Source organism: Sapajus apella, unplaced genomic scaffold (genome assembly GCF_009761245.1).
Source record: "Sapajus apella isolate SASKATOON/1434 unplaced genomic scaffold, GSC_monkey_1.0 scaffold34, whole genome shotgun sequence".
In the NCBI taxonomy this organism is placed as follows: domain Eukaryota; kingdom Metazoa; phylum Chordata; class Mammalia; order Primates; family Cebidae; genus Sapajus; species Sapajus apella.
In genome coordinates, this window is record NW_022436974.1 from 1,386,875 (window position 1) to 1,413,434 (window position 26,560).

Genomic DNA, 26,560 nt, shown 5'->3' on the forward strand with positions numbered 1-26,560 from the left:
TGAGTTAATGAGTCCAAGAAGAGAATACTTAGAAGTGACATTAAATATTAACGACTTGGTTTTTCCGTAGTTGTAAAATACGCATACCATATAATGTACCATCTTAACCATTTTTAAGTGAACAGTGCATTAGTGTTAAGGATATTCACATTATTTTGCTACCAGTCTCTAGAACTTATACCATTAAACGACAGTTTCCTATCTCCTCCTCCCCACAGCTCCTGGCAGTCATCCTTCTACTTTCTGTTGCTATGAGTTTGACTATTCTAGATACTAGTTGTAAGTGGAATTAGATAGTATTTGTCTTTTTGTGACTAGCTTTTTTTCACTTCATTTCTTGTCCTCAAGATTCATTCATGTTGTAGCATGTGTCAGAATTTCCTTCCTTTTCAAGGCTGAATAATATTCCATTGTATGTGTACCTTATATTTTGCTTATTTATAAATTATCCAGTCTCGCGTATTTCTTTACACCAATGTGAGAACTGCCTAATATAAGAATGGTTGTAATCATTATTATACCCAAAGAGTTAGACTTGAAGGCCTATTACCTTCTCCTTTAATGAGAGCCCTTTGTTCTGCTTTTTTATTTTTTATTTTTATTTTTTTTTTTTGAGATGGGGTCTTGCTCTGTTGCCATGCTGGAGTGCAGGGGCGCAATCTCGGCTCACTGACAACCTCCTCTGGGGTCAAGTGATTCTCTCGCCTCAGCCTCTCAAGCAGCTAGGACTACAGACGTGTGCCACCATGTCCAGTTAAAGAGAGAGAAAGAGAGAGAGAGAGAGAGAGAGTCTGTGTGTGTGCGTGTGTGTGTGTTTTGTTTTTTTGTTTCTTTTTTTTTGAGACAGAGTCTCATACTGTTGCCCAGGCTGGAGTGTAGTGGCGTGATTCAGCTCACTACAACCTTTGCCTCCCGGGTTTGAGCGATTCTCCTTCCTTAGTCTCCTGAGTAGCTGGGATTACAGGTCCCCGCCACCACACCTGGCTAAATTTTTTGCATTTTTAGTAGAGACAGGGTTTCACTATGTTGGCCAGGATGGTCTGGATCTCTTGACCTTGTGATCTACCTGCCTTAGCCTCCAAAAGTGCTGGGATTACAGCGGGGAGCCACTGTACCCAGCCTGTTCTGCTATTTTCATTCCTCCTACCTATCAAAAGACAAACTGACTTACATGTTGCTGTGTCTTATTAAAAAGGGTTGAAGAAACAGCAAGTGTATTTCAGTCTTTTTCTCTCAAGTATATAAAATATAGCAATATATACTTATGACAGGGATTCAGAGAAAGCAAGTGGATTGTTTGAGTTAACACACTGTGGAAATCTTATTAAGTCTACTTTACAAGAGCAAACAATTTCTGAGACTGGCCCAGATATAACTATTGTTAACCACACTGCAGACCCTGCAGAATCAAAGGAGCTCATCACCTAATTCAAGCTCACTCTCTGCATAATCCCATCCAACAGACAAAGGTGAACTTAAATACCATCTGTACATTGGTGATTTTCAAATTTCTTTTTCCAGCTTGGATCTCTCCCCTGATTTCCACTCAACACTGCATTTGGCTAATATTTAACATGTCCAAAAGAAAATGCTTGATAACACTCACCACACCTGTTCCCTCCTACAGTCCCTCCATCTCAGAATTCCATCAGACCTAAAACCTAAAATGAGTGGTTTTCAACTGGAAGAAAAGCAATACAAATATAAAATTTAATTTAAAAAACTGAAAAGAAATCAGTTTTCGGTAGCAGTTTTTAAGTGTAAGCTCCACAAATGAGGTAGTGAACTTGGGGCTCATAATTGACACTGTCCAGCAGAGTACACAGTCTCAGAAAACACTCAAATCAAGACATTTGGGCCTCACGCAGTGGCTCCCGCCTATAAGCCCAGCACTTTGGGAGGTTGAGGTGAGCGGATCACTTGAGGTCAGGAGTTTGAAACCAGCTTGGCTAACATGGTGCAACCCCCTCTCTACTAAAAATACAAAACCAGGTGTGGTAGTGCACACCTGTAAGCCTAGCTACTCAGGAGGTTAAGGCAGGAGAATCACTTGAGCCCAGGAGGTGGAGGTTGCAGTGAGCCAAGATCACACCACTGCACTCCAGTCTGGGTGACAGAATGAGACTCCATCTCCAAAAGAAAAAAAACTCAAGACATTTGAGGCAGAAGCAGCATGGATCATCTACTCCATGAATTCCCAAATTCCAGTCATTCACATTCCATTTCCATGATTTTGGCCATGGCCATGTCCTACATTTTTCCTTATAAATGGATTTACTTCTTTTACTAAGCATCCTGCAAAGCAGTAATTTTCATTAAATCCAGAGTTGCTCTGTATCCACTACATATTGAAATAAATATGGAACTACTAACATTTAAAATGTTCATTCTGGCCAGGCACGGTGGCTCACACCTATAATCCCAGCACTTTGGGAGGCTGAGGTGGTTGGATCACTTGAGGTCCAGAATTTGAGACCAGCCTGGTCAACATGGTGAAATCCCATCTCTACTAAAAATACAAAAATTAGCCGGGTGTGGTGGTGCATGCCTGTACTACCAGCTACTCTGGAGGCTGAGGCAGGAGAATCACTTGAACCTGGGAGGCGGAGGTTGCAGTTCCCAAAACTGCACCACTGCACTCCGGCCTGGCTGACACAGCGAGACTCTGTCCCCCAGAAATAAAAAAAATAAAATAAAATAAAATGTTCATTAATATAAGGACTAATACCTAACACATTGCTGGTGGTTTCCATTTTACACTTTGGAAAATGCTGAACACTATTCATTTATAAAAAAGAAAAAGTCCCAAGGAGCTTAAAGCTTTACTAGATGTCAATAATTAATTGGGACGTAGGCTTTTCCAGTTTGTGTTCTGGTTTCCTGCTGACCCTGAAAACACATGTTATTTGATTTGCATCCCTTGTATAGTATTCTGTTACCTGTAGTAATAGAAGTCATTCTGTGGGTAAAACGTAAAGTGCATAGAATTAAAAGTCTCAGATGGGAGGGGCTATTTTATTTTCCCTCTATAGAAATAAAGCAATTACTACGTAATGCAGTTTTTTTCCATCCAGGCAGTTAGATATGGTTATACAAATGAAGAGTACATCAGTTTTGCAAACAGCAGTATACCTGCTGTTAAAAATATGTGAAAGATACAAAGGTTTGGTAGAAGTCTGGAACATGATGAAGGTAAGGTCTTCATAGGGTGGCTATGTTTTCCAAATGAAAAAAGGAAATACACTAGCTTCAGGACCAGCCTGAGGTTAACCATTGCACTGGTAAAAAGTTAACCAAATTGCTATCAGTTGGATTATTACAGTAAATTATCTTGTCTAATATAATCAGGGGGAAAAAAGTTAGTTAAAATCATTCTTTTGAACTGACTCATTGATTGGTTTTCGATTTAGTTCCCCTTTACTACCTTAATTTTTTTAATTTTACACGTGCAAGTCCTGCACACCCTTTGTTTAATTATCCTTGAGTCTCTTTTAATTATTTTTTTGCTACCATTTTTAGGTTCTGTTTAAAAATATAATTTTTATCTATTAACCTGGCTAACCTCTCTTATTCATCTCTAGTAATTTGTAGATTCTTTGTAATTTTCTATGTGGGAACCCATATCACAATATGACAATTTTCTTTCATTTTAAGTCTTAAGATTTTTATGCCTTTGGCTTCTCTTTTTTTTTTTTTTTTTTTTTTTTTTTTTTTTTGTTTCTCTCTGTCACCCAGGCTCGAGTGCAGTGGCACAATCCTGGCTCACTGCAACCTCTGCCTCCTGGGCTCAAGTGATCTTCCCACCTCAGCCTCCCAAGTAGCTGGGACACCATGCCCAGATAATTTCTGTAGAAACAGGGTTTCTCTATGTTGCTCAGGTTGGTCTCAAACTCCTGGGCTCAAATGATCTACCCACTTTGGCCTCCCAAAGTGCTGGGATTACACGAGTGAGCCACCACACCCAGCCCGCCTCTGGTTTCATATTGCTGAACAGACTAGAGGCCCTCCAAAACAATTTTGAATTTCAACAGTAACAGTGCACCTCTTTGTGTGATTCCTAATTTTTAAGTGAATGTTTCTAATGTTTGAGTCAATTAATATGTTTCTAAGTCTTATAAAACTTCATACACAACTATCAGTATTCTATTCAAATGACAATGTTAACTTGGAAATTTCTTAAGGCCACTGCCATATAATAATAGACAAGAGTTGAAGTGATTGCCCAACTCACAATAATTCTTTTGTTTCTGAAAATAGCTCTGATATTCAAAGGAAAGTCTATGCAACATATTCTGTCCCTTTAACTTTGGGTGATTGATCAAGCATCTTTAAGTGACCTTGGCTAGGCCAATCAGAGCCTCTCTTACATTTCTTTTTTCTTTTTCTTTCTTCTTCGTCCTGCTTTAAAATGAGAAACTAGACAATCCTCCCTAGAAACAATTTCTGTGAGGTTTAGTACAATGTTTATGACTCACCATGTGAAAGAAGGCAGCTAACAGAATGAGGCCGATAAGCAAATGAGAGGCAGAGATAATAAGCCTCTTAGAGGTCTTAAGAGTTTGTGATTCTGGCTGTTTCTTAATCCCAGAAGCAATGTGGGCCCTCTCACAGATAGATGAGATGCCCCAATGTCTTCCCAATCAATTTCCTGTTTGACTTGCAAATGAGTATCCTGGGTTACACACAAACAAATCACCACAGGATGAGGTAACACAGCATCTTGATAAGAACCCCTAAGAGTCAGGATTTTCAAATTACGAATTCTGATTTCAGGAAAAAGGGAATATTTATGAATAATTAATTTTTAATTACTATAACAAGTAAAATGTAATGAACTATTTATCATAATATCATAAGATATCGTTGGGAGAAATTGTCAGTAAAAAAATATACCCGATTTCTAGTTATTTTTTATACTTAAGAGTGAATTTATCATTATCTCAAAAAAGTTGAATTTTAAAAAGCTTTTGTTGCCTTTTCTTTTGAAATTAAATCTATCAAATTATCAAGTTAAATTTACATTTTCCTCTGTAGTGCATAAATATATTCTATGGTTTAATGAGAAGCAAAGAAAAAAGGCATTGTGTTTACCAAAAATATTCCCTTATTTCCGAATATCTGGTTGGTTTGTCAGCTGATGTTTCCCATTCATCCATAGCTTTGTTACCATTATTTAAAATTTCCCTTCGGGATATCTTTCACAGGTGTTTTGCTAGTCTACTTCATGCCTGTTTAGGTTTATTTTTTCTGTCCTTTAAGATTAAGTGCATCACCCAGATGTTAAACTTTTAAGGGACAGTTACACAATAACTTCATATACATTTACCTTTCACAATACCAAAGTATCTTTGTGCTTCCCAAGTATCAAAACCTGGTTTATGAATGGAATAAAGACTAGCATTTCCCCACTGTACCAATGGAAAGTAATGGCCAACACTATACAGTAAATATATTTTTATAAGTGCAAAGATAAAAATGAAAAGATCTCAATATGATGTGCAATTAAAAACTCCAAAGTAAAATTTATGAAACTAGAAATACAAGGAAAGAGATTAGAAGTGCAGGTGTTGTGTGGCAGCTCATATTCATAGCCATATGCAACAAAAAACCTTAACACCCAAAGTTTCATAAGAAAACAACAAAACCTAAAAAAAAAAAAAAAAAAAAAAAATACAGTTTATATCTTGACAGAAAAAGAATCCGAAGAATATGAAAGTACTTTATTTAGAGTAACCTTTTTAAAATTAATTGCTTTTTCAATAGCACTATCTGGTTTTTAAAAAAGTTCCCTTTAAATTCTTCCCTGCGATCAATGTCAAATGTTTAAAAAAAAAAAGGGGGGGGGGTCTTGGGAAACAGGAAAGTAGAAAGACTGGATGACTATTTTCACGTACGCATCTACAAATCTTTAAATTTAGCAACCGAATATACAACCATGAAATCCCAGCTTTGAGACTAGCATTAATCATAAGAAAAATAATATATTCATGCCCAGATAATGAAGCTGGACAGTAAAATACAAACATATTTTAAAATTAGTGTCAACTCATTTTAAACTCAGTTCTCTATGTTGACTGCATGCTATGACAGCAGAACTCCTAATAGCACGCAACCTGAATTTTACTAAGGAAAAGTACCACCTTCTGTCCAAGTATTATTTTGCGAGAGCTAGTAAGAAGCACCAAAAAAAAGTCCCAGTTCTACATCTTTAATTCTTCTTTGATATACTCTGTTAACGAGCAGCGAAATGGCTAAAAGGACACCTGCCAGGGTAGGCTTCACTGACAACTGCACTATTTCTATTCTGAGGCATTTTTGAATTTTCGCAGACATTTGTAGTTATCATTAAGAGTACTAAGTCATTTTCCGTTACAGATACAAAAGATATAATCTATAAATATGAACACTTTGAAGTGTATTCTGAAATCTTGGCAATTATCCTACTCAATTCCTTCATACTAACAATTTTTTTTTTCAAAGAGAGTTTATTTCTCTGTCAGATTTAACCATAATGAATTAATTCAAACAATCTAGGAAATGGCGAAAAGAAAACCGTAGTAAGTGTCAACAATCACTTTTTCTTTTTCTATCAAGGAGTTTGTGCTACTAAACACTATGCTAAATTTTGAACAACCAAGATGGTTTTCAGAACACCTGACATATGCAATGAAAATAGGAATATAAAAAGATCAGGTCTCTGACCACAAGGTGCCTAAAATCAAACCTAAAAGAGAGAAGACATGGGATAGAACAGAACAATGAGCTGCAAGCCCCAACTCCTGGAATTGGGTTCTATATGTAAAGTGTGGTCACTTACTGGTGGTCTACATCACACTTAGTAACTCACTTAGAGGCTGTGCTGTGGTTCATATTATTGTCAGGATCAAATAAACTGTATAAAAAAGCCCTCTACACAATTAAAAAATACAAAAGAGGGGACAGGCATGGTGGCTCATGTCTGTAATCCCAGCACTTTGGGAGGTCAAGGCAGGCAGATCACCTGAGGTCAGGAGTTCGAGACCAGCCTGGTCAACTTGATGAAACCCCATCTCTACTAAAAATACAAAAATTAGCCAGGCATGGTGATGGGCACCTATAATGCCAGCTACTTGGAAGGCCGAGGCACGAGAATCACTCGAAAGCAGAAGATGGAGGTTACAGAGAGCCGAGACTGTGCCACTGCACTCCAGCCTGACAACAATTCTGAGATTTTGTCACATAAATAAATAAATAATTTTAAATTTTTTTAAATAAATTTTATTATTATTAGCACTAAAATATAAAAGCCATTATTATTGCAGTTGTGATAAACTGTATATGATCTACCACCTCTCAATTCTACCTTAGTATTTCAGCAGAAAACTGGAAATCAGGAAAGGGAAATCATCCACAATTCAGTAAATGTGAAAATCAGAACTTTATACATGTAGCACATTGAGAAGGTTTATGCATTCTTCTTTTTTCTTTTTTTTTTTAAATTTCAGGTGAAATCACTGTAGACAAATGTTGCTATGGAGACCAACATACCTAAAATTTGTTTCTAATCAAACTTAACCTAAGACATACCAGAAGCACAATCCGTTTTCACACATGTGGAATTTTGGCATATTGTGCCTCATTTAACTGAGACAATAAAAGAAACTGGATTACTTTACAAATAATTGCACTTCAGCATATAATAGCACCAAAGCCAGAAACTTAAGATTAATCAGTATCACCTACCAAGGGCATATCTGCAAAGCAAAGATGTATGGCAAAAATAATAAATAAAGAGAAATCTTTCATCAAGGGAAATGGGGATACGTAATTTTTTCAACCTTTAAAACATTCTACTGCTTCATAAATTCTGGGTTCAAGAATGCGGGAAAGACTTAAATAGGTTTATCAGACTTACTGAACATTTTTAGATCTACATGTCAAAAATTTACTGTGGGAACTGTCAAAGGATTGATGGATAAAGTTTTCATAGAAATATATGCCTAATCAGAGGCATTTGAACCCGAGCAATTCCATCTTGAACAGGGACGGGGTAAAATCAGGCTTAGACTTACTGGGCTGCATTCCCAGGAGGTCAGGGATTCTTAGTCACAGAATGAGACCGAAGGTTGGCACAAGATACTCGTCACAAAGACCTTGCTGGTAAAACAGGATGCAGTAAAGAAACCGGCCAAAACCCGCCAATACCAAGATGGCGACAAAAGTGACCTCTGGTCATCATCACTGCTCATTATACACTAATTATAATTTATTAGCATGCTAAAAGACACTTTCACCAGGTCATGACACTTTATAAATGTCATGGCAACATCAGGAAATTACCCTACATGGTCTAAAAGGGAAAGGCACCCTCAGTTCCACAAATTGTCCACCCCTTTCCCAGAAAACTCATGAATACTCCACCTCTTGTTCAGCACATAATCAAGAAGTCACTGTAAGTACACTCAGTTGAGCAGCCCATGCCACTGCTCTGCCTATGAAGAAGCCATTCTTTTGTTTCTTCACATCTATAATAACTTTCACTTTACTATATGGACTTGCCTCAAATTCTGTCTTGCATGAGGTCCAAGAATCCTCTCTTGGGGTTTGGATCGAGACCCCTTTTTCAGTAAATTGTTGAAAATCAAGACAATTTCAAAACTTATAACTATGTTCTTCCCTAATTTTTGTAAGATATTGAAGTAATACATCTAAAGTACTTATTAGCACATCCTACATATACTATGAACAATATATGTTAGTTATTGTTATTAATGGAATTTGTCATTGAAATAGAGTCTATGTTTGTGACACTGTGAATTATATGAATGCTCCAGATCCCCACAGCATGGGTTCAAACCCTTGTGGTACCACGTATTAGTTATGTACTTTTGAGTTTCCTCTTTTTGAAATGGGTACATTAAAAGCATACATTTCTGAGGCCTGCTGTGCATATGAAATTAGTTGAAACATATGAAGCAACTGCAGCAGTGCCTTGAACCTTGGAATGCTCAGTGTCAGCTGCTATCATCAGCTAAAGCAGTGCTGCCCCATAGAAACATAATGCAAGGTACGTAACAACTAACACATTGTAGGTGTTCAACAGACATGTATTCCTGATGTCTAACGTACTGAGCATCACTAACAGATTTTCCACATCTCTTGAGGCTCACACTGAAGCTCAAAATCAAATGATATTACCGACACATTTTTTTCTTTCTAAAAAAAATCTAAAACTATTCTGCTTTTGAACCCATTAACCTTTATTAACTTTATGCTTTAAAACAAAAGTGAAAGAAAGGAAAATAAATAGAGATCTTAATAGTCTTATAAGGAAAATATTATTGAAATTTTAATAAAGGTTATAAATTTTTCTTCAAAGTCCCCCTATAATTTTTTTTTTTGTCCCAAAACAACACCCAGACAACTAGTTCATTTCAGGGAAGTACATTTATTATCCAAGGATAAAAAGACAGGCTGGGTAGAGTGGCTCGTGTCTGCAGTCCTAGCACTTTGGGAAGCCGAGGTGAGATGATTACTTGAGGCCAGGTGTTCAAGACCAGCCTATACAACATGGTGAGACCCACCATGTCTGAAAAATAAAAAGATAAAAACTTAAGAGTTAGCTGGGCATGGAGGCATGTGCCTATAGTCCTAGCTACTCAGGAGGCTGAGGCAGGAGGATCACTTAAGCCTAAGAATCCAAGGCTACCGTGACCAGCCCAGGAGACAGAGTGAGACCCTGTCTCTAAAAAATATATACAAATTCTGGGAAATTTAGAGCAAAATTTGTAACTTACACAGGTCAAAGGCAAACATGAAATGTTGTGTGCAATGACAGATAAAAAAGAAGTTTCTCATGTTCATCAAAATGAAGCATAAAATAAATAAGTTCACTGGTATAAATTCTCTAAGATAAACGCTAGGTAAAATATTTTGAAGTTGAAGCTGCCTCCATTGGTGACAAAGATATAGCCAAGAAAATAATCTACACTGCTAAACTAACAAGAAATCATTTGTCAAGGTCAGGGACTGTACTAGAAACTGAGGGGCCCAGGGGTCAGACAATGATTGAAGGGAAAAGGAGGAGCATAAAGTGGCCAGGTCATTTGGGCCCTCACTGTGTCCACAACTTACGAGCTGCTCTTTGTTATGGTCCCACATCTCTACTATACACAAGTGAAGAAATGGGGCTTTGAGCAAGCCATCCAAACAGCTTTCTCTCAGTTCTCCTACTGATCTAATGTCCTCCTAAGAGGACATTAGACTCTACCTTGATACCACACATCTGATCTAACTTGGGACTTGATGAACCAAGTTAGCTTGAGCTCTATCCTCCTACCCTTTCTCTTCTGTCTCACACTCTTAGCCTGGGTGATCTCCCCCATTCCCATAGCTTTAAATGCCTCACACAGGTCAACAACTTCTAAATTTATGTCTCCAGCCCCAGCTCCTCCCCTGAATTCCAGACCCTATATTATCTAGCTGCTTCCCAAACAAGGCTACCTAGATACAGAATAGGCATCTATATCTATCCAATTTTTTAGTAGAGATGGGGTCTCACTACATTGCCCATGCTGGTCTCTAACTCCTGGCCTCAAAGCCATCCTGCTGCCTTGGCCTCCCAAAGTGCTGCGATTATAGGCATCTCAATAAACAGCCACATCCCCCACCAGCTCCATTATTTTTCTTTTCAGCATTTATCACCACCAGACATAATCTGTTTAATGTTTGTTTCTTCCCCTTAGATTGCAAGCTTCATGAGAGCAGGTCTTTTTCTTATAATGTTAGCATTCAAGAAGACTAAAGTTAAGGCCATATGGAAAGGGCAGGGGTCCAAGGGAGATACATGGGTTGAAGCCTGAGTGATAAAAGGGAGCCAATCAGGAGAGGATATGGATGAGAATGTTCAAGGCAGAGGAAAGGACAAATGTGTACGTTCAAAAAAAGCCTGTAGTGACAAATGAAAAGGAATAAAAAGAAATCCACAGGGCTGGAGAACAGGCAGCAAGAGGGAACATATTAAGAAGGGAGAGCCTGGGAGCAATGGCTCACACCTGTAATCCCAATACTGCGGGAGGCCATGGCGGGTGGATCACTTGAGGCCAGGAGTTCGAAACCAGCCTGGCCAACATGGTGAAACCCCACCTTTAAAAATATATATATATATACAAAATATAAAAATTAGCTGGGTATAGTGGCATGCGCCTGTAATCCAAGCTACTCAGGAGGCTGAGGCATGAAAATCACTTAACCTGGAAGGAAGGGGTTGCAGTGAGTCAACATCACACCACCACACTCCAGCCTGGAAGACAGAGACTCGCCTTAAAAATAAATAAAATAAATTAAAATAAAATAAAGGGAGAAATGGGGGTGGGCGAGGTTCCAAGGATTTAGGGGAGGCACTATCACCTCCAGCGGCATGGAGGCAAAAGAGTCAAATTCACTATTTCAATACAAACAACAAAGAAGAGGTTACCTAGATCTCTTCCAGAAAGCTACAACCCAGCATTTCATCCTTTTCCAGGAGTTCTCTTGTTGTGTTAACATTGGTGCAAATTAATTTTGAATAGCCTAAGACAAAATGGTGGCATTTGCACAGCCAAGACAGCTGTGATCTAAAGAAAAAGACCGGTTTCTGTGGTGGTACAGAAACTTAGAAGATGTTACCACAAAGTTTACAAGGTTTAGAAGCCCCTCTTTATATTGGGGGTATATGGGTCTGACCACAAAGATACCTGATCAGTGACACCTTCTAGCCAAAATCATTTAAGTGCTGCATTTTATGTGAAAAATTCTAGCATTTACAATAAAGATGCACTTTTTTGTTGAGACAGAGTTTCACTCTTGTTGTCCAGGCTGGAGTGCAATGGTACAATCTCAACTCACCACAAACTCTGCCTCCAGGGTTCAAGCGATTCTCCTGCCTCAGCCTCCCGAGCAGCTAGGATTACAGGCATGCTTGGCTAATTTTGTATTTTTAGTAGAGACAGGGTTTCTCCATGTGGGCCAGGCTGGTCTCAAACTCTCAACCTCAGGTGATCTGCCCACCTTGGCCTCCCAAAGTGCCAGGATTATAGGTATGAGTCACTGCGCCTAGCCAAGATGCACTTTTTTTGAACCATATATCAATAATCAATACCAGGTCTTCACCTTCCAAGTAATACACATTTTATTAAGGTCAGTACAAAGAGCTATTAGACAATTTCTTATATTTGTGCCATTAAAATGTTGTTCTCTGCCTAGCCACGTGATGGCAAGTGTCAGTCAACACTGTGGAAAATCCTGCTTTAGGGAAAGTATCTGAGATGTATGAGACAGAATAAACTGTATCCTCCTCAAAAGGTTCTGAAATATACTTTCCATTATTCTCTCAGTTGCTTTTTTGTTGCATTAAAAGTGTACATTTTTAGATGGCTTTAGCAGAAATGTTAAAAAAAAAAAAAAAAAACCTCAATATTGAAAGTTAGGAGGAGACAAGACAAAGTTCTATGATTAAAATCAATGTTTCTTTGGGCTTTTTTTCTGCAAATAGTCATTAAACTACAAAGACGACATATTCATCTTCCTGAATATGGTAAATTGTTGGAAATAAGAGAATTTATTGAAATTGCTAATTTCTAACGTCCTCTTTCATCTTCATGAGATTTTTATTTTCTCTTTTGGAGACAGGTTCTTGTCACCCAGGCTGGAGTACAGTGGCACAATCTCAGCTCACTGCAGCCTCGACCTTGTGGGCCCAAGCAATCCTCCAATCTCAGCCGCTCAAGTAGCTGGAACTACAGGTGTGCACCACCAATGCCTGGCTAGTTTTTGTATTCTTTTGTAGAGATGGGGTTTGACTATGTTGTCCAAGCTGGTCTGAAACTCTTGGGCTCAAGCAAACCACCTGACGCAGCCTCCCAAAGTGCTGAGATTACAGGCATGAGCAACTGCGTCCAGCCAATATTTTTGTTTACATGTTGTTTCAACATACTGAAGACTAGGGTCAGACCTAATAAATATATATAATACTCATGAGTTATCGGTAAAAAAAACAGAATCAGTGGCTTTATAATTAATTATAGAGTTCCTTTACAACTTTCTGGTACACTAAAAATATTCTACTTCCCAAATAAAGCTCTAATTTTGAAAATACATGTTCTTTGACACATCTTTGTACAAAATCTCTCACCATCTATACATACAGGTTGAACATCTCAAATCTGAAAATCTAAAATCAGGAATGTCCCAAAATCCAACACTGTTTGAATACAGACATAATGTTCAAAGGAAATGCTAACTGGGGCATTTCCAATATCAAGTTTCCAAATTTGGGATGCTTATCCAGTAAGTACAGTATAATGCAAATATTCCAAAATTTTTTTTACAAATAAATCTAAAACATTTCTGGTCCCAAGCATTTTAGATAAGGGATATTAAAACTATACTATCATTGTTTTAATAACATCATATGACTGGAAGTGTTAACTCATCACTGCAGTGTTTAGATCTGTGTGATTAGTGATTATTTTGTATAGAATCTGTGGAAATGCATTCCATTAGACTTGTATCTATACTTTTTTTCATTACATTGCACATTATTTATTTCAGACCCTTTCTGAAATAACAAGTAGAGCAATCAAAGCTCACAGTCTGATCTCACCCATGAAGGCAGAATTTATTCCCTGCCCCAACAACAGAAACATGGCCAGAAGAAGAAATGCAGATATTTGAAACACTGAGGGTCAGATCTTCATCTCCACGGCTTATAAGACACTCTACCACATTCTTGAGCCATTTCCTCTCCTTGGTCTCTGTCCTTGACTCTGTCATCATACTGGATGATGTCAAGATCCTGCCTATAAAACATCCAAATCTCTGAGCTCAGCTTTCTAGATTCCTAAGGCCCGTCTCCCAGCTCAGCTACATCCCAATCTCATCACTATCGAGATCAGCTCCAAAACCAAGCTCAGTACATTTCACAGCTTCCCTGTCTTCAGACTACCCTTTGTTCCCAGTGAACCTTCAACATCACTAAGTAGTTGTGCTTGCCATCTCTGCTTTCTAAGGCTATCAGTAGCCTCCTGCCTCAATTATTGCTATACTCAACCAAGACCCATTTTCATATTGTACAAACCCATGTCTCCTTAATCCAGCACTCTTATCTTCTGGGCCAATCGTCAACTTGAATCTGATCTCCCAACTCTGCTTACTATTCACAGTTTGGCACTGGGTATTCCTAGAAAAATCCACAAAAACATGGTAACTAGTCTATTCTTGACAGATTTATGATGTCTAACTTCAATTTCTCTTCATTGCTGACCATAGTCCACTTACTCATCTCTTGAATAACCTACCCCTGGCTCCTCTAAACCACTTCTACAAACTCCTGGGCATAGAAAATAACCATTCCTTCATAACACTACTCTCAACGTGTCCAATCAACCATTTTGCTGTTTCACATTCTTACTATGTTTTCACCATTCCTCTTTCTTTTCTCCCGCCTTAAAGGAAGAGCTTTTCCTCTGAAGCCTAAAAAGTCTCTTCAGTGCTATGAGAACATTCCTTTGGATCTCTTTCGTCCCAAAAACAACAACACATTTTCTTCTATTCTTTAAACCAATATATTTTCTAGAATTAGACTCCACAATACTTAGTTTATTGCTTTCCTGAACGATTTGCACAAGGCCTGACTCACAGCCTCAGCAACTCAGAACTATTTCCCTTGTTTCCATTACCCTTCTAATTCTTAACTTTCATATCTCTCTAACTCCTCTTTTCCATTTCTGTCATCAGATGCCCTTGTTGGCCACAAGTGCACATACTACCCAAGACTCCCTGTGAAAGTTAGACTTCTATGGCTCAGCTCAGAGAGGCAGAGTAAGGATTACATATAAAGCATTTAAAACAGCATGCTATTTAGGCTGTTTTAAGCCCTTTATACTCAAGATCAAAGTCACCTTCACAGAAAACCTTTCTTTGCCCCACCAGAAAAGGTCAGTCTCCCGTAAGAGTATACACATTTCTAGTAGTACAGATCACATTGCATGGCTGTCTCTCTGGTACTGGGACTAGACCCACGTAGGCTAAAAGAATGTGATCATCCCACCACCAAACACAACATTTCTTCCCCACCTTACCTCTTTCTCACATGGCTGCCAAAGTAATATCTCCTGAATCATACTTAAATTTTCTCATTCTTTTCTCCAAAAACTTCTGGGAATTCTCCCACTGACTATAACAAACACAACAACTTCTAGGCCTAGCCCTGTAACCCTGCATATGACCACAACTATTAATCAATCCTCTACGAATCTTTTCTAAAAACCATCTGCCTTATCCCACAAATTAGACAAAACTGTCTCCCTCTTTGGGGCCTCTGTCCAAGATCATTTGTGTAACTACCATGCCCTATTTGTGTGATCCTTTCCCAGCTCAGGCAATGTACTCTGTGAGTTAAGGGCACCTTAAAAACACCCACCTTCCTCAAATGGCTTCCTCTGATCAGTTCAGAAAAATACCACCAAACTGTGTCACAGTCCCAGAGGATTTAGTCTATACCTGATCATGAGATTGCAGTAATTCAATCACATCTTCAGGCCCCACTTCTAATTCTAGTTCTCTTAAATCTTCCAACACATCTATAGTTACATACTCCACTAAAGACCTGAACCTCTCCAAATCATCCATGAGGGTTGGAATCAACTTCTTCCAAACTTGTGTTGATATTTTGACCTCTTGGTGAGCATGAATCACTAGAATGATGAATCCTTTCCAGAAAGTCTTCGATTTACTTTGACGAGATCCATCAGAGGAATCCATATCTATGGCAGCTGTAGCCTTGAAAAATGTATTTCTTAATTCATAAGACTTAAAAGTCAAGTCTTTACTTGACTTACTCCCTGATCCATGGGCTGCAGAATGAATGCTGTATTGACAAACATGAGAACAACACTAATCTCCGTGCACATCTCCATCATAGCTCTTAGGTAACCACATACATTGTCATGAGCAGTAATATTTTTAATGATATCTTTTTTTTTCTGAGCAACAGGTCTCAAAAGAAGGCTTAAAATATTCAGTAAACCATGCTGTAAACTGATATGCTCTCATCCAGGCTCCATCTTCTATAACTAGAGCCCAGACAGGGTAGATCTAGCATAATTCTTAAGGGCCCTAGGATTTCTGGAATGTTAAATGAGCACTGGCTTCAACTTCAAGTCATCAGCTGCTTTAACCCCCAACAAGAGAGTCAGCCCATCCTTTGAAGCCAGACACTGACTACTTTTATTTTATTGCTATGAAAGTCCAGGATGGCATCTTCTTAGGGAAGGCTGTTTTGTCTACATTGAAATTCTGTTGCTTAGTATAGCCACCTTCATCCATGATCTCAGCCAGATCTTCTGGATAACTTGCTCCAACTTCTATACCAGCACTTGTGGCTTCACCTTGCATTTTTGTGTTATGGTGATGGTTTCTTTCCTCAAACCTTATGAACCAACCTCTGCTAGCTTCAAACTCTACTTCTGCAGCTTCCTCATCTGTCTTCATAGAATTGAAAAGAGTTAGGGACTTGTTCTCTATGGGCTTGGCTTAAGGAAATGTGACTAGCTTGATTTTCTCTCCAGACCACTAAAACTTTCTCCATATTAGTAATAAGGCTGTTCCGTATTCTTATCATTTGTGGGTTTAATAGACTAGTACTTTTAATTTCCTCCAAGAACTTTCCTTTGCACTCACAACTTTGCTAACTATTTGGTTCCACAGGCCGAGCTTTAAGCCTTTGTCAGCTTTTGACATGCCTTCTTCACTAAGCTTAAATCATTTCTACCTTTTGGCTTAAAAAAGTGAGACACACATGACACTTCCTTTCACTTGAATACTTAGAGGTCATTGTAAGGTTTTCAGTTGGCCTAATTTCAATATATTTATGTTTGAAGCATTAGAGAGCTCTAAGGACAGGAAGAGAGATGGGGAATGGCTGGCTTGTAGAGCAGTCAGAACATAATCAACATTTATTGATTATGTTCACAGTCTTATTTCAGTAGGGTTTGTGGAGTCCCAAAAAAGTCATAATACAGGTATTGATCAACTTACGACCTATGCAACTTACAACCATTCGACTTTACGACCACAATCGCTAGCCACGACTGCTCCGCCTCTGGCAGCGCAAACATTGCCCAGCTGGGCGTACGACAGTGCGGGACAGTAAACATATATGCTATATCATATCATTATTAGTCATTTTCTTGCCTTTCTTACTAAAATGTGAGTGGTTTATATCCCTATATCTTTAACAATATTAGAACATACTAAGTTTAAATTATATTTGAACAAGATATCCAGATGACATCTTTTATGATGAATGCTACATATTTGTATCCCATGGAAAGTCACATAAAATTGTGATGATTTACTTTTCTATTTACAATGATAATAAATAAATACCTGGCAACTAGTCCTTTTTAACCCTAAGACTTAACATACTTCATACTCTTCTGCTTTTCAAAACTCATCATATGCCGTGGTTTTCCACTTCAAACCATAGACCACCGTGGTTCAGTGATCTGTGAATATTCCACAGTTTTACACAAGGCTGCGCCTTTACCACAAGTTAAGGTGGCTTTTTAAAAATGAGATTTGACAAGAATGCTTTCATAATAAGCATTCAGGTCAACCTTTACTACTGGTAATGCAGTGTTTTACTTAAACCTAACGAATGTAAAAATAAGAAACAAAATGGTGTAGAGATGATACAAATGGCATAAAATGAACAAAGAAAATTATGATATATAACAATGAAAGAAAATTATGATAAAATATGACTTAAAGATTTTTATAACATCATTTCACAGTACTGTACGCATAGCCCACTCAACTTACGACCAAATCGTGTTACAACCGGTCTGTCGGAACCAATCATGGTCGTAAGTCGAGCACTAGCTGTAGTAACACTAACATTCACTCATCACAGGTCACCACAACAGATATAATCCTAATGAAAAAATATGAAACACTGAGAGCATTACCAAACTGTGACACAGAAAATATACACATGCTGCTAGAAAAATGGTGCCAATACACTTGCTCAATGCAGAGTTGTCAAAACCTTTAATTTGAATACAAAAACAAAACAAATGAAAAACACACATTATCTGCAAAATGCAGTACAGCAAAGCACAGAGAAATGACGTATGCCTGTATGTGTGTATATAATCCCCCAAGTGGACAGTAATGTCAGTTAATTCAGAGACAATGTCTTAGATAAGTCTGTGACTCTCATTGTAACTAATTATCAGCATCGTTATCACCATCCCCATATATATACTATCTGTCGGGTGCTGCTACAGATGCTTTCCAACAATCCTGTGGTGTATACACTACTATTTTTCCCATATTACAGATAAGGACATTGCATCATAGACAGAGAACATCACAGATATTTGAAAACACTGGTCATAAAATTATGTTTTTGAATGGATAAGTGTTTTACCAATAACTAAGCTCTAATATCTTTGCATATATTAATCCATCAATCTAGAATGCTTTTCCCATCCTTCCCAGCCTAGCAAAATTCTCCCAACCTTCAGGGTTCAACTCAAACGTTACCCATTAACGTTACCCTTGCAAGTTCCTCCTTCCATAAACTGTCTCAAACATTTGAAACATGTCTGTATTATAACACTGAGGTTGTTATAACTTCTAAACGTTTGCTGAATTAGAATGGGTTTCTTTTCTTTTTTTTTTAAAGACGGGGTTTCACCATGTTGGTCAGGCTGGTCTTGAACTCCCGACCTCAGGTGATCTGCCTGTCTTGGCCTCCAATGTGCTTGGATTACAGGCATGAGCCACCACGCCTGGCCTAGAATGGGTTTCTTAATGGAAGTTTGTTCACCATTTTTAATCCTCAGAACAGTTAAATGGTAAGCAAAATAAAGGTAATTTACATACACCAAGCAAATAAAATAATTAGAAAAAATGGTATACCTTATTAGCAATATTTGATAATTGTAGTCACAAATCTTTTAAAAAATACGTGTAACAATTAGTACATGCGTCAAATCACAAGGTCTTGTATAAAGTTCTCTAGTTCAAGAGGTCTATTCTTTCTTTTTAACATGTTGAAACAAAGCAATATTCTTAAATACAGAACAGACTTACCAGTCTTCGCCTTTCTTCTTCCACTGCAATGAGTAGTCTTGCAAATTCTTTTAGTGACTGAGCTGTTTGGAAAAATGAAACACATTCATTTTTTTATTGCTAATATCTAATTACAGAGGAAGAAACATTATAAGGAAGCTAGTTATTAATTTGTATATAGTATATTCAGTGATTTTATGTTTGTATAACCATTAAAGAGTATACAATAGGATCCTAATGACTAAAAGGTATGGATCAAAGATGTATGTTTGTCTGCATGCTACAAATTAAAGCCTAGCAGGAACCAACAATAATGTTTTTTCTTCAAAGACATTGGAAGAAATATAACATATATACTTACTACGTAAAATGTACACATACATTGATAAATATACCACTGAAATAATTTGTTAAGGAGTGACCTACAAATAATCAAACATTTTTAAGTCTATAAGGAGAAATAAATCTACCATTTGGTATACTTAGAAACAGCCAGGAATGCAAAATTTTCCACTGACTTCTGGTAACTCAAGGGTCACAGATAATTGAAAACAGATTCCATATACTGAAGGGATCAACTTTACTCCCACATCCAAGGTAGGTTAGATCTTTGCTGTTCAATTCAGTGTGGTCAGAGAAACTAGTAACATCAGCATCTTGGGAGTTTGTTAGAAATGCAAACTCTGAGGCCACACCCCAAAATCTGCCTTTTAACAAGATCCCCTGGTGATCTGTTTCTGTATTAAAGTTGAGAGGCCTGCTTTAGAGAACTATCTGTATCTATATTGCTTTACTTTTAGTAGGAATTAGACAAGGACGGCAATTTAAATTGAAATGAGAAAGATCAAGTATTCAGAAACATTGTGGGAGCAAATAAAAACTAAGCAAATAAATTAAAGGAGGTTATAGTAGCAAATTCTTTAAAAATGCATAGGTCCAAACAACAATTATGGAAGAGTAATTCACCTATATCAATTTTTCACACCTAATGCTTAAAATGAATAATTAACCAAAGTCAGAATGTTAGGGTCACAAAATGATAACACAAATAAACTTTCTGTTCTATGTCTTTTTTTTTTTTTTTTTTGTGAGATAGGGTCTAGCTCTGTTTCTGTTGCCCAGGTTGTAGGGCAGTGGTGAGAGCTCGGCTCATCACAGCCTTGACCTCCCAGGCTCAAGCTATCTTCCTACCTCAGCCTCCCAAGTACCTAGAACTACAGGAGTGTACCACACCGCGCTAATTATGTTAATTCATTAATTTTGTAGAGACAGGGTCTCACTATGTTGCCCAGCTGGTCTCAAACTCCTGGACTCAAGTGATACTCCTTCCCGGCCTCCCAAATTGCTGGGATTGCAGGGGTGAGCCACTGCGCCAGGCCATACAGCCTTATTTGTTAGATTCCCAGTCACTTCCTTTTCCCATCTTAATACTGAAAACATCCTGTGAGACCAGAAGTTTAGTAATTCTGGGATAAAGCCTACAATAAAGGCAAGTAAGTGAGAAAAACAAATCAAGAATCTCATCAAAAGAACTCATTAAAGAAAATTAAAAAATAGCTTCCATTTAAGAATTAAAAATTCTAAACTAAAATGTTGTTTTCTCTTTTCAAAATTACTAGGCTTACACCAGCCAAACTGGTGTGAAGTGCTAAACCCTATGATTATTTCATACTGGGTTTTATTCACAGTTACTATAACAGAAATCAATGGATTACCTGGGAGACTCTGGTTAATCCAATAAACACATTAATGACCTTTACAGTTTAGATAAATGAGATTTTAATTTCTCCAGAAATATTGGTATTAATGTTATAATACATTTCAGTTTTGATAACAGTAAGTTGAACAAAAAATTACTGTACAAATGTAAAGAATATTTTAATTGGCTAGTGTAACAGCATAGCATATTTTTGTAGTTTCTTTTGGTAAGGAAAGTATTCCATCATTCTGGTACGTATCTACTGCCACTGAAGCTCTTGGTTAGTGAGCTTGAAGAAGTCAACAAAACTTTGGATACTGGAAGGCAATGATAACATGTCTACAGAGAAAGAAGTCAAGAGGTAGGTCAGTTTGGGCTACCTGAGTATAGTAATAAGTTTTTTTGGTGTTTTTTTTTAAAGAAAATTCCAAGTCAACGGTTAATTCCTGGGAAAACAAAGTTACATGAATAACACAATCATAATAAACTAAGTAGCTGAGTTGTAACTAATATGTACAAACTCACTACAATATGACATGAAAACGAATTTTGCCAAAGTTGTTTTAACTATCGGGAGAATCAGAGAAAGGAATGTGTAAAACAGTATGAAGTAAAGACATATGTGAAAATAGTATGAAGCCTAATGATAAATACCTAACACTGAAAAACAAATTTTAAAAAGAGCAGGATAATCATGGTCTTGAAAAAATCACAAGAAATGACTAAAAGTTCAAAGTAGTCTTTCCAAGAAAGTAAAATAAGTGGTGGGGACTGGCAGGATAAGAGATTGCTAGTTTTCATTAAGTCTAACAAAATCTGTAACTTTTTCAACAAATAATGAAAAATAAAACATGCTACAAATGCTTTATTTTCCTACTAGTCTAAATGCTAGTAGGACATAGCAAATTTATCATTAAATTTCCCAAAGGGCTAAATAAATACCTAGCATATAGAAGCCTGTCAACAACTATTTTGGAATGAATGAAAATATAACAATATTAGATTGGCAAGAGGTACTAAAACTTCCCATTTGGTCAACCCAGGAAATGATCACTGGCCCATACAGCCCCACGCAGTATTTCACTGGCCCCTGGGTATTGTTCTAAGAACAGCTGAAATCCACAGGCTTCCCCCAAGGTACCTCCTACCTCAAAGTTGTCTTAAATCAGATTTTGGTGACAAGTAAGAAAACAAGCTCTCATTTTGCTATTCTACCTTTTTGTTTAAAAGTTTAAGATGATATTTTCTATTTTACTTAAATGGTTTTCTGGTCTGTTTCCTATATGAACACCATTTATAGATTTAGTAAGATAATAGTTGATTATAATGGGAATGTCTGGGAAGAAAAATTTTAACATGCAAAAGCAATTGCATGTCTGATTCTCCACAACAAAAAACTCCTCTCCCTCCAGCAGTTTTCTGAGACTGGCCCCAATTTGACAATACATTTTCTTCCCTCTTTTTCTTTTGTTGATTTTTCAAGAAAAGGACTTCAAAAAACGAATTGGTCTCTTTAAATTTTGTAGTCTCAGTTCCAGAAAAGTACATATTTCTTGGTACAAATGAAGACACTCATGTTTGTCATTTGTTCCACTAAAAAAAAAAAAAAAAGCTGGGCACGGTGGCTCAGGCCTATAATCCCAGCCCTTTGAGAGGCCAAGATGAGTAGATCACGAGGTTAACAGATCGAGACCATCCTGGCCAACATGGTGAAACCCTGTCTCTACTAAAAATACCAAAATTAGCTGGGCATGGTGGTGGGTGCCTGTAGTCCCAGCTACTTGGGAGGCTAAGGCAGGAGAATCACCTGAACCCAGGAGGCAGAGGTTGCAGTGAGCCGAGATCACACCACTGCACTCTAGCCTGGCTGACAAAGCAAGACCCTCTCTCAAAAAAAAAAAAAAAAATGCTAAGGACATTAAGTGTTCATTTTATGAATTAGTAACAGTGGCCTAACTTTTTAAGCCCGTATCTGAAATTTACCTCTAAATCTTTTCATTTATAATGATATCAAAGTATTGCGTTAATAGTTTACTAGGCTTAACATAACCCAGATCTTTCCGTGCTTTCTTAAACAGGAATTTACAATATAACATAGAGCAAGTACAAGAATATAAGGTATTATTATGAAAATTGCATTTTAAGACAACAGGCTAATGGGGATCTCCAGTCACTTCCCTGCCTGACCCACCCACAAAGTCAAACAGAAACCTCTGACACAAGCCAGGCAGATCCAAACTGCCTAGTGTGCCCCAGCAGCTCCCTAGACATGAGAGGCCAAGGTTAGAATTTCTGGTGCACAAGACGCAAAAATGTCCTAAAAGACCATGAAAACTGGGGAGTCTGTTCTACACTAGACATTGGGCAAAAAGCATATAGAAAATAACTCCTCCCAGCACCCATCACTGTGCTTTATACAGAATAGTCATTGAGTTTGAGTGAATGCTTAAGCCATTTATTCTAAGGCTTTCCTTAAGCAAAATCCGAAAGTTACATGCAAATTTCGAATATTCAAGTATCAGCAACTATGTGTAATGGTTCATATTTATGAATATTAATATTTACATGAGTAACAACTAGTTTATTATCTGATTTTGAGGGTCCAGACTAACATCTAATACAATAGCTGGTCTTAAAATTACAGATTTTAATCATAACAATATTTTTATGACAAGAGCTTGATTTAGTCAGCGACATATTCCAAAGCCAATGCTTAATACACAGTGGACTTAAAATAGAAGATCATTAAATGAATTCTGGAGTTTAACAATACATTCTCACAATCTTATTGCTTTACAAGGAGAAACATACCAACTCTTATGCTAGGATTCATGAAATATTATGAAAAGGTAGGCCAGACACTTCGGAAATTATGTTAGCTATCCAAATTCCTGCCACCTACATGAAACTTTCCTGACTATAATTGATAATCTCTCTCCCTTCCTGTCCATCTGGAGCAGGAGATTACTGAAGAACAATCAAAATACAGTTTTATATATAAATGTTAACTTTCTAACAAATTTTTGAGGTTAAGAATATTACCATAGATTTCCTTTTTATCTCTACAACACAATATTGGAAAAACACTTTCAGAACAAAAACAAAAATCTATCACTCTATATATGACAGGTCTGAGAGTCTATATATGACAGGTGCTGAGAGTATAAACATTCACAAACATAACAGTTGAATAATACCTAGAGAGTGAGGAAGTATGACGACAGCTTCTATATTTACCAATATCATAAATTCTGAAACATTCCTAAACTGTCTAAAATACCTATTTTGTAGATTAATCTTTTTAGCAGGCTTAAATTTATCCTACTATTTTTGGCTGGAAGACCTGTTTAATGTCTAAAAGTAGAAAGAAAATTTTTAAAATTGCTCTCTGTTCATTGTTGACATAATTCCACTATCTTAATTACTAGGTAATATACTATCAAATGTTTTAACAATTGATCAGTTTGGGCTTTTTGTATTTTACAACTACAATGAGAATTGGGAAAGCATGTCTCTCTTGCATTTATATCATAATCAGACAAAGCTACATCAAAAATTTCTTCCAGAATTCTTTCCTCAAACTTAAATAGCATATATACATACCCAAGAAATAGAACAGATCATAAATTCAGCGACATATACAATTATGTAAACAGCATACTATATCACTTGATTACACTTCACAAATCACTTAGGACCTTCTGTAAGGGAGACGCTACACTTCAGTCAGGAATCCGCCAAGGCAGCCTTCTGGCTCAGCATGACTCAGCAGGTTTGGAGCACAGGTGTACAACTCTGCACATTATGTAACCACACAAGATGCATTAGGTGGTCACCCACAAGAGCACTCGCTTGGCTTGGAGCCACTACTGTCTGTAAAAGGTATAATTACCCTGCTAATGCTCTCACCCAGGCTTCCGCCCATGACTTGGTTACACTCATGGCTTGCTTGCGCCCCCGATTCACTCACACCCAGAGAGAAAGTAAAGCCATATCAAAACTGTCTACTATTCCTCAAGCATTTTTTCCAGCTACCTGCCACTCATCCACCCACTCCTCTCGGTCCTCAGCTTGGTCTAGAACCTGACACTTGGCATAATACTCTCAGATATGCTACAGCAGAGAACTGGGTCAGCAGTAGGAATTTAGACTTTATTATATCTCCAAGAAAATATGAAAATCTATAAAGTCTGTAAAAGTCAGATTGAAACAATGCAATTACATTTTATAAGTTCAGATGATGCCCCAACAATAACCTTACTTTTCCATTTGGATAAGAGATGGAGGCTCTATAAAGCCCTTTCTTAGTATCCTTCTGAACTGACATTTCAGAGTAAAAAAAAAGTAGTAAAACATTAGCACTTAACTTGGATATGAGCTGGAGCAGATGATTTGGTCATATGCTTCTAGATCTGGCCACACCAAGAAAAATTAGAGTAGGATAAACATACACAGACAAGTGACACCCAGCATTATATTACAAAAGCATGCAATAATCTAAGGACTATCATATCAGTAGTTTATGCTTAGAACTTCCACTGAGAGGGTCTCAGTTTTTTGAACACTTAAAAAATCAAAAATAGCATGCTGACTGCTATATCCAATGGTAAGTTTTAAGAACAATTTAACCCATAACCAAAACAAGAAGCACAATCAGCTTGTGGTATGCCTAAACAATAAATACCATGTCAGCAAAACAGACTGAGTTTTATTAATAGTGACACCAACTCTCCCCCTAGATACTTGGTGTCTTTGATAGCAATCAATACCCTCACAGATAGGCCATCCACTCCGTCTGCAACACTGGCTTTATTTGCTACCATAAATACTAGTTATTATTTTCTAGAAGCATAAGATCAAATAAGATTTTTCCACTTCATTTGTGGCTTCAACCTCCACAGATGCTAAGTTGCAAAGTCAATAAATTGCTTCCTATTAAATAAATCAAAAGAAAAAAAGTCACAGCCCTACTGACAAATACTGGCATGTCACCGTAAATACAACCTAGTACTTGGAGGCATACATTCTTCTTCTAATAGTTCATAGCCCAGTGGAACCTAAAGTCTCACAGGAAAAACACATGGAAATTTAGTTATCATTGAGGTATCTAAGTCTGGTTCTTCACCATGTCCTCTTTGTGGTCAGAATTTTTTTAATTGCCAAACACAAATCAAAAACAGAGTCATCTTGACAACAAGTTCTGAAACTGTGCATTTCTTCAATTATATCCTCTCATCAAGGCATCCCAATGAAGTCATGCAATCAAGTAAGTTAAGTTTAGGCAAATATGAGATATACCAAGTTGGAAGAGTTTACTAGACATTATTTAAGTAATTATAAATGTGTTTAGTATCATAGCATAGTTCCTAATTAAGTATTAGGAAATAAGAAATGGACAGTCCACAAATAAAAATAATAATAAAGTTAAACTTTTATCAAGTTGAGCAGATACTCTGCATATGGTTAGGGCCATTTCTGCCTCAGCACTTGTCCATCTTATCTATATTACAAGCACCTGTGCTGTATTTGTTCCCTCCAGCAATCAAACACCATCTTGGAATCCATTCATTTACCATTAGGGGATTTCTTTATGTCTTCCCTTGTTCCTGTTTATCCTCTAACCATACTACCCAGACTCTTGGCAGGGGTTATGACCCATAATCTAGCCTCCTTTTAAATTCTCACTCAGCCCCTGTTCCCAGTGCCTCCCTCCATGCCTGGGTTCTGACACTGCACAGGTAGCCAGGCACTAACCTGTGCCAT

At 37.4% G+C, this 26,560-nt stretch overlaps 1 protein-coding gene across 1 annotated transcript in view; it reads right to left on the reverse strand.

The window, feature by feature from the left end:
* Positions 1-26,560, reverse strand: part of ARHGAP42 (Rho GTPase activating protein 42) — a 304,364-nt gene that overhangs the window by 183,908 nt on the left and 93,896 nt on the right. Inside the window, exon 3 of the mRNA XM_032295706.1 lies at positions 19,120-19,181. Coding sequence (XP_032151597.1) covers positions 19,120-19,181 — 62 coding nt within the window. The remainder of the gene's footprint in view (positions 1-19,119; positions 19,182-26,560) is intronic.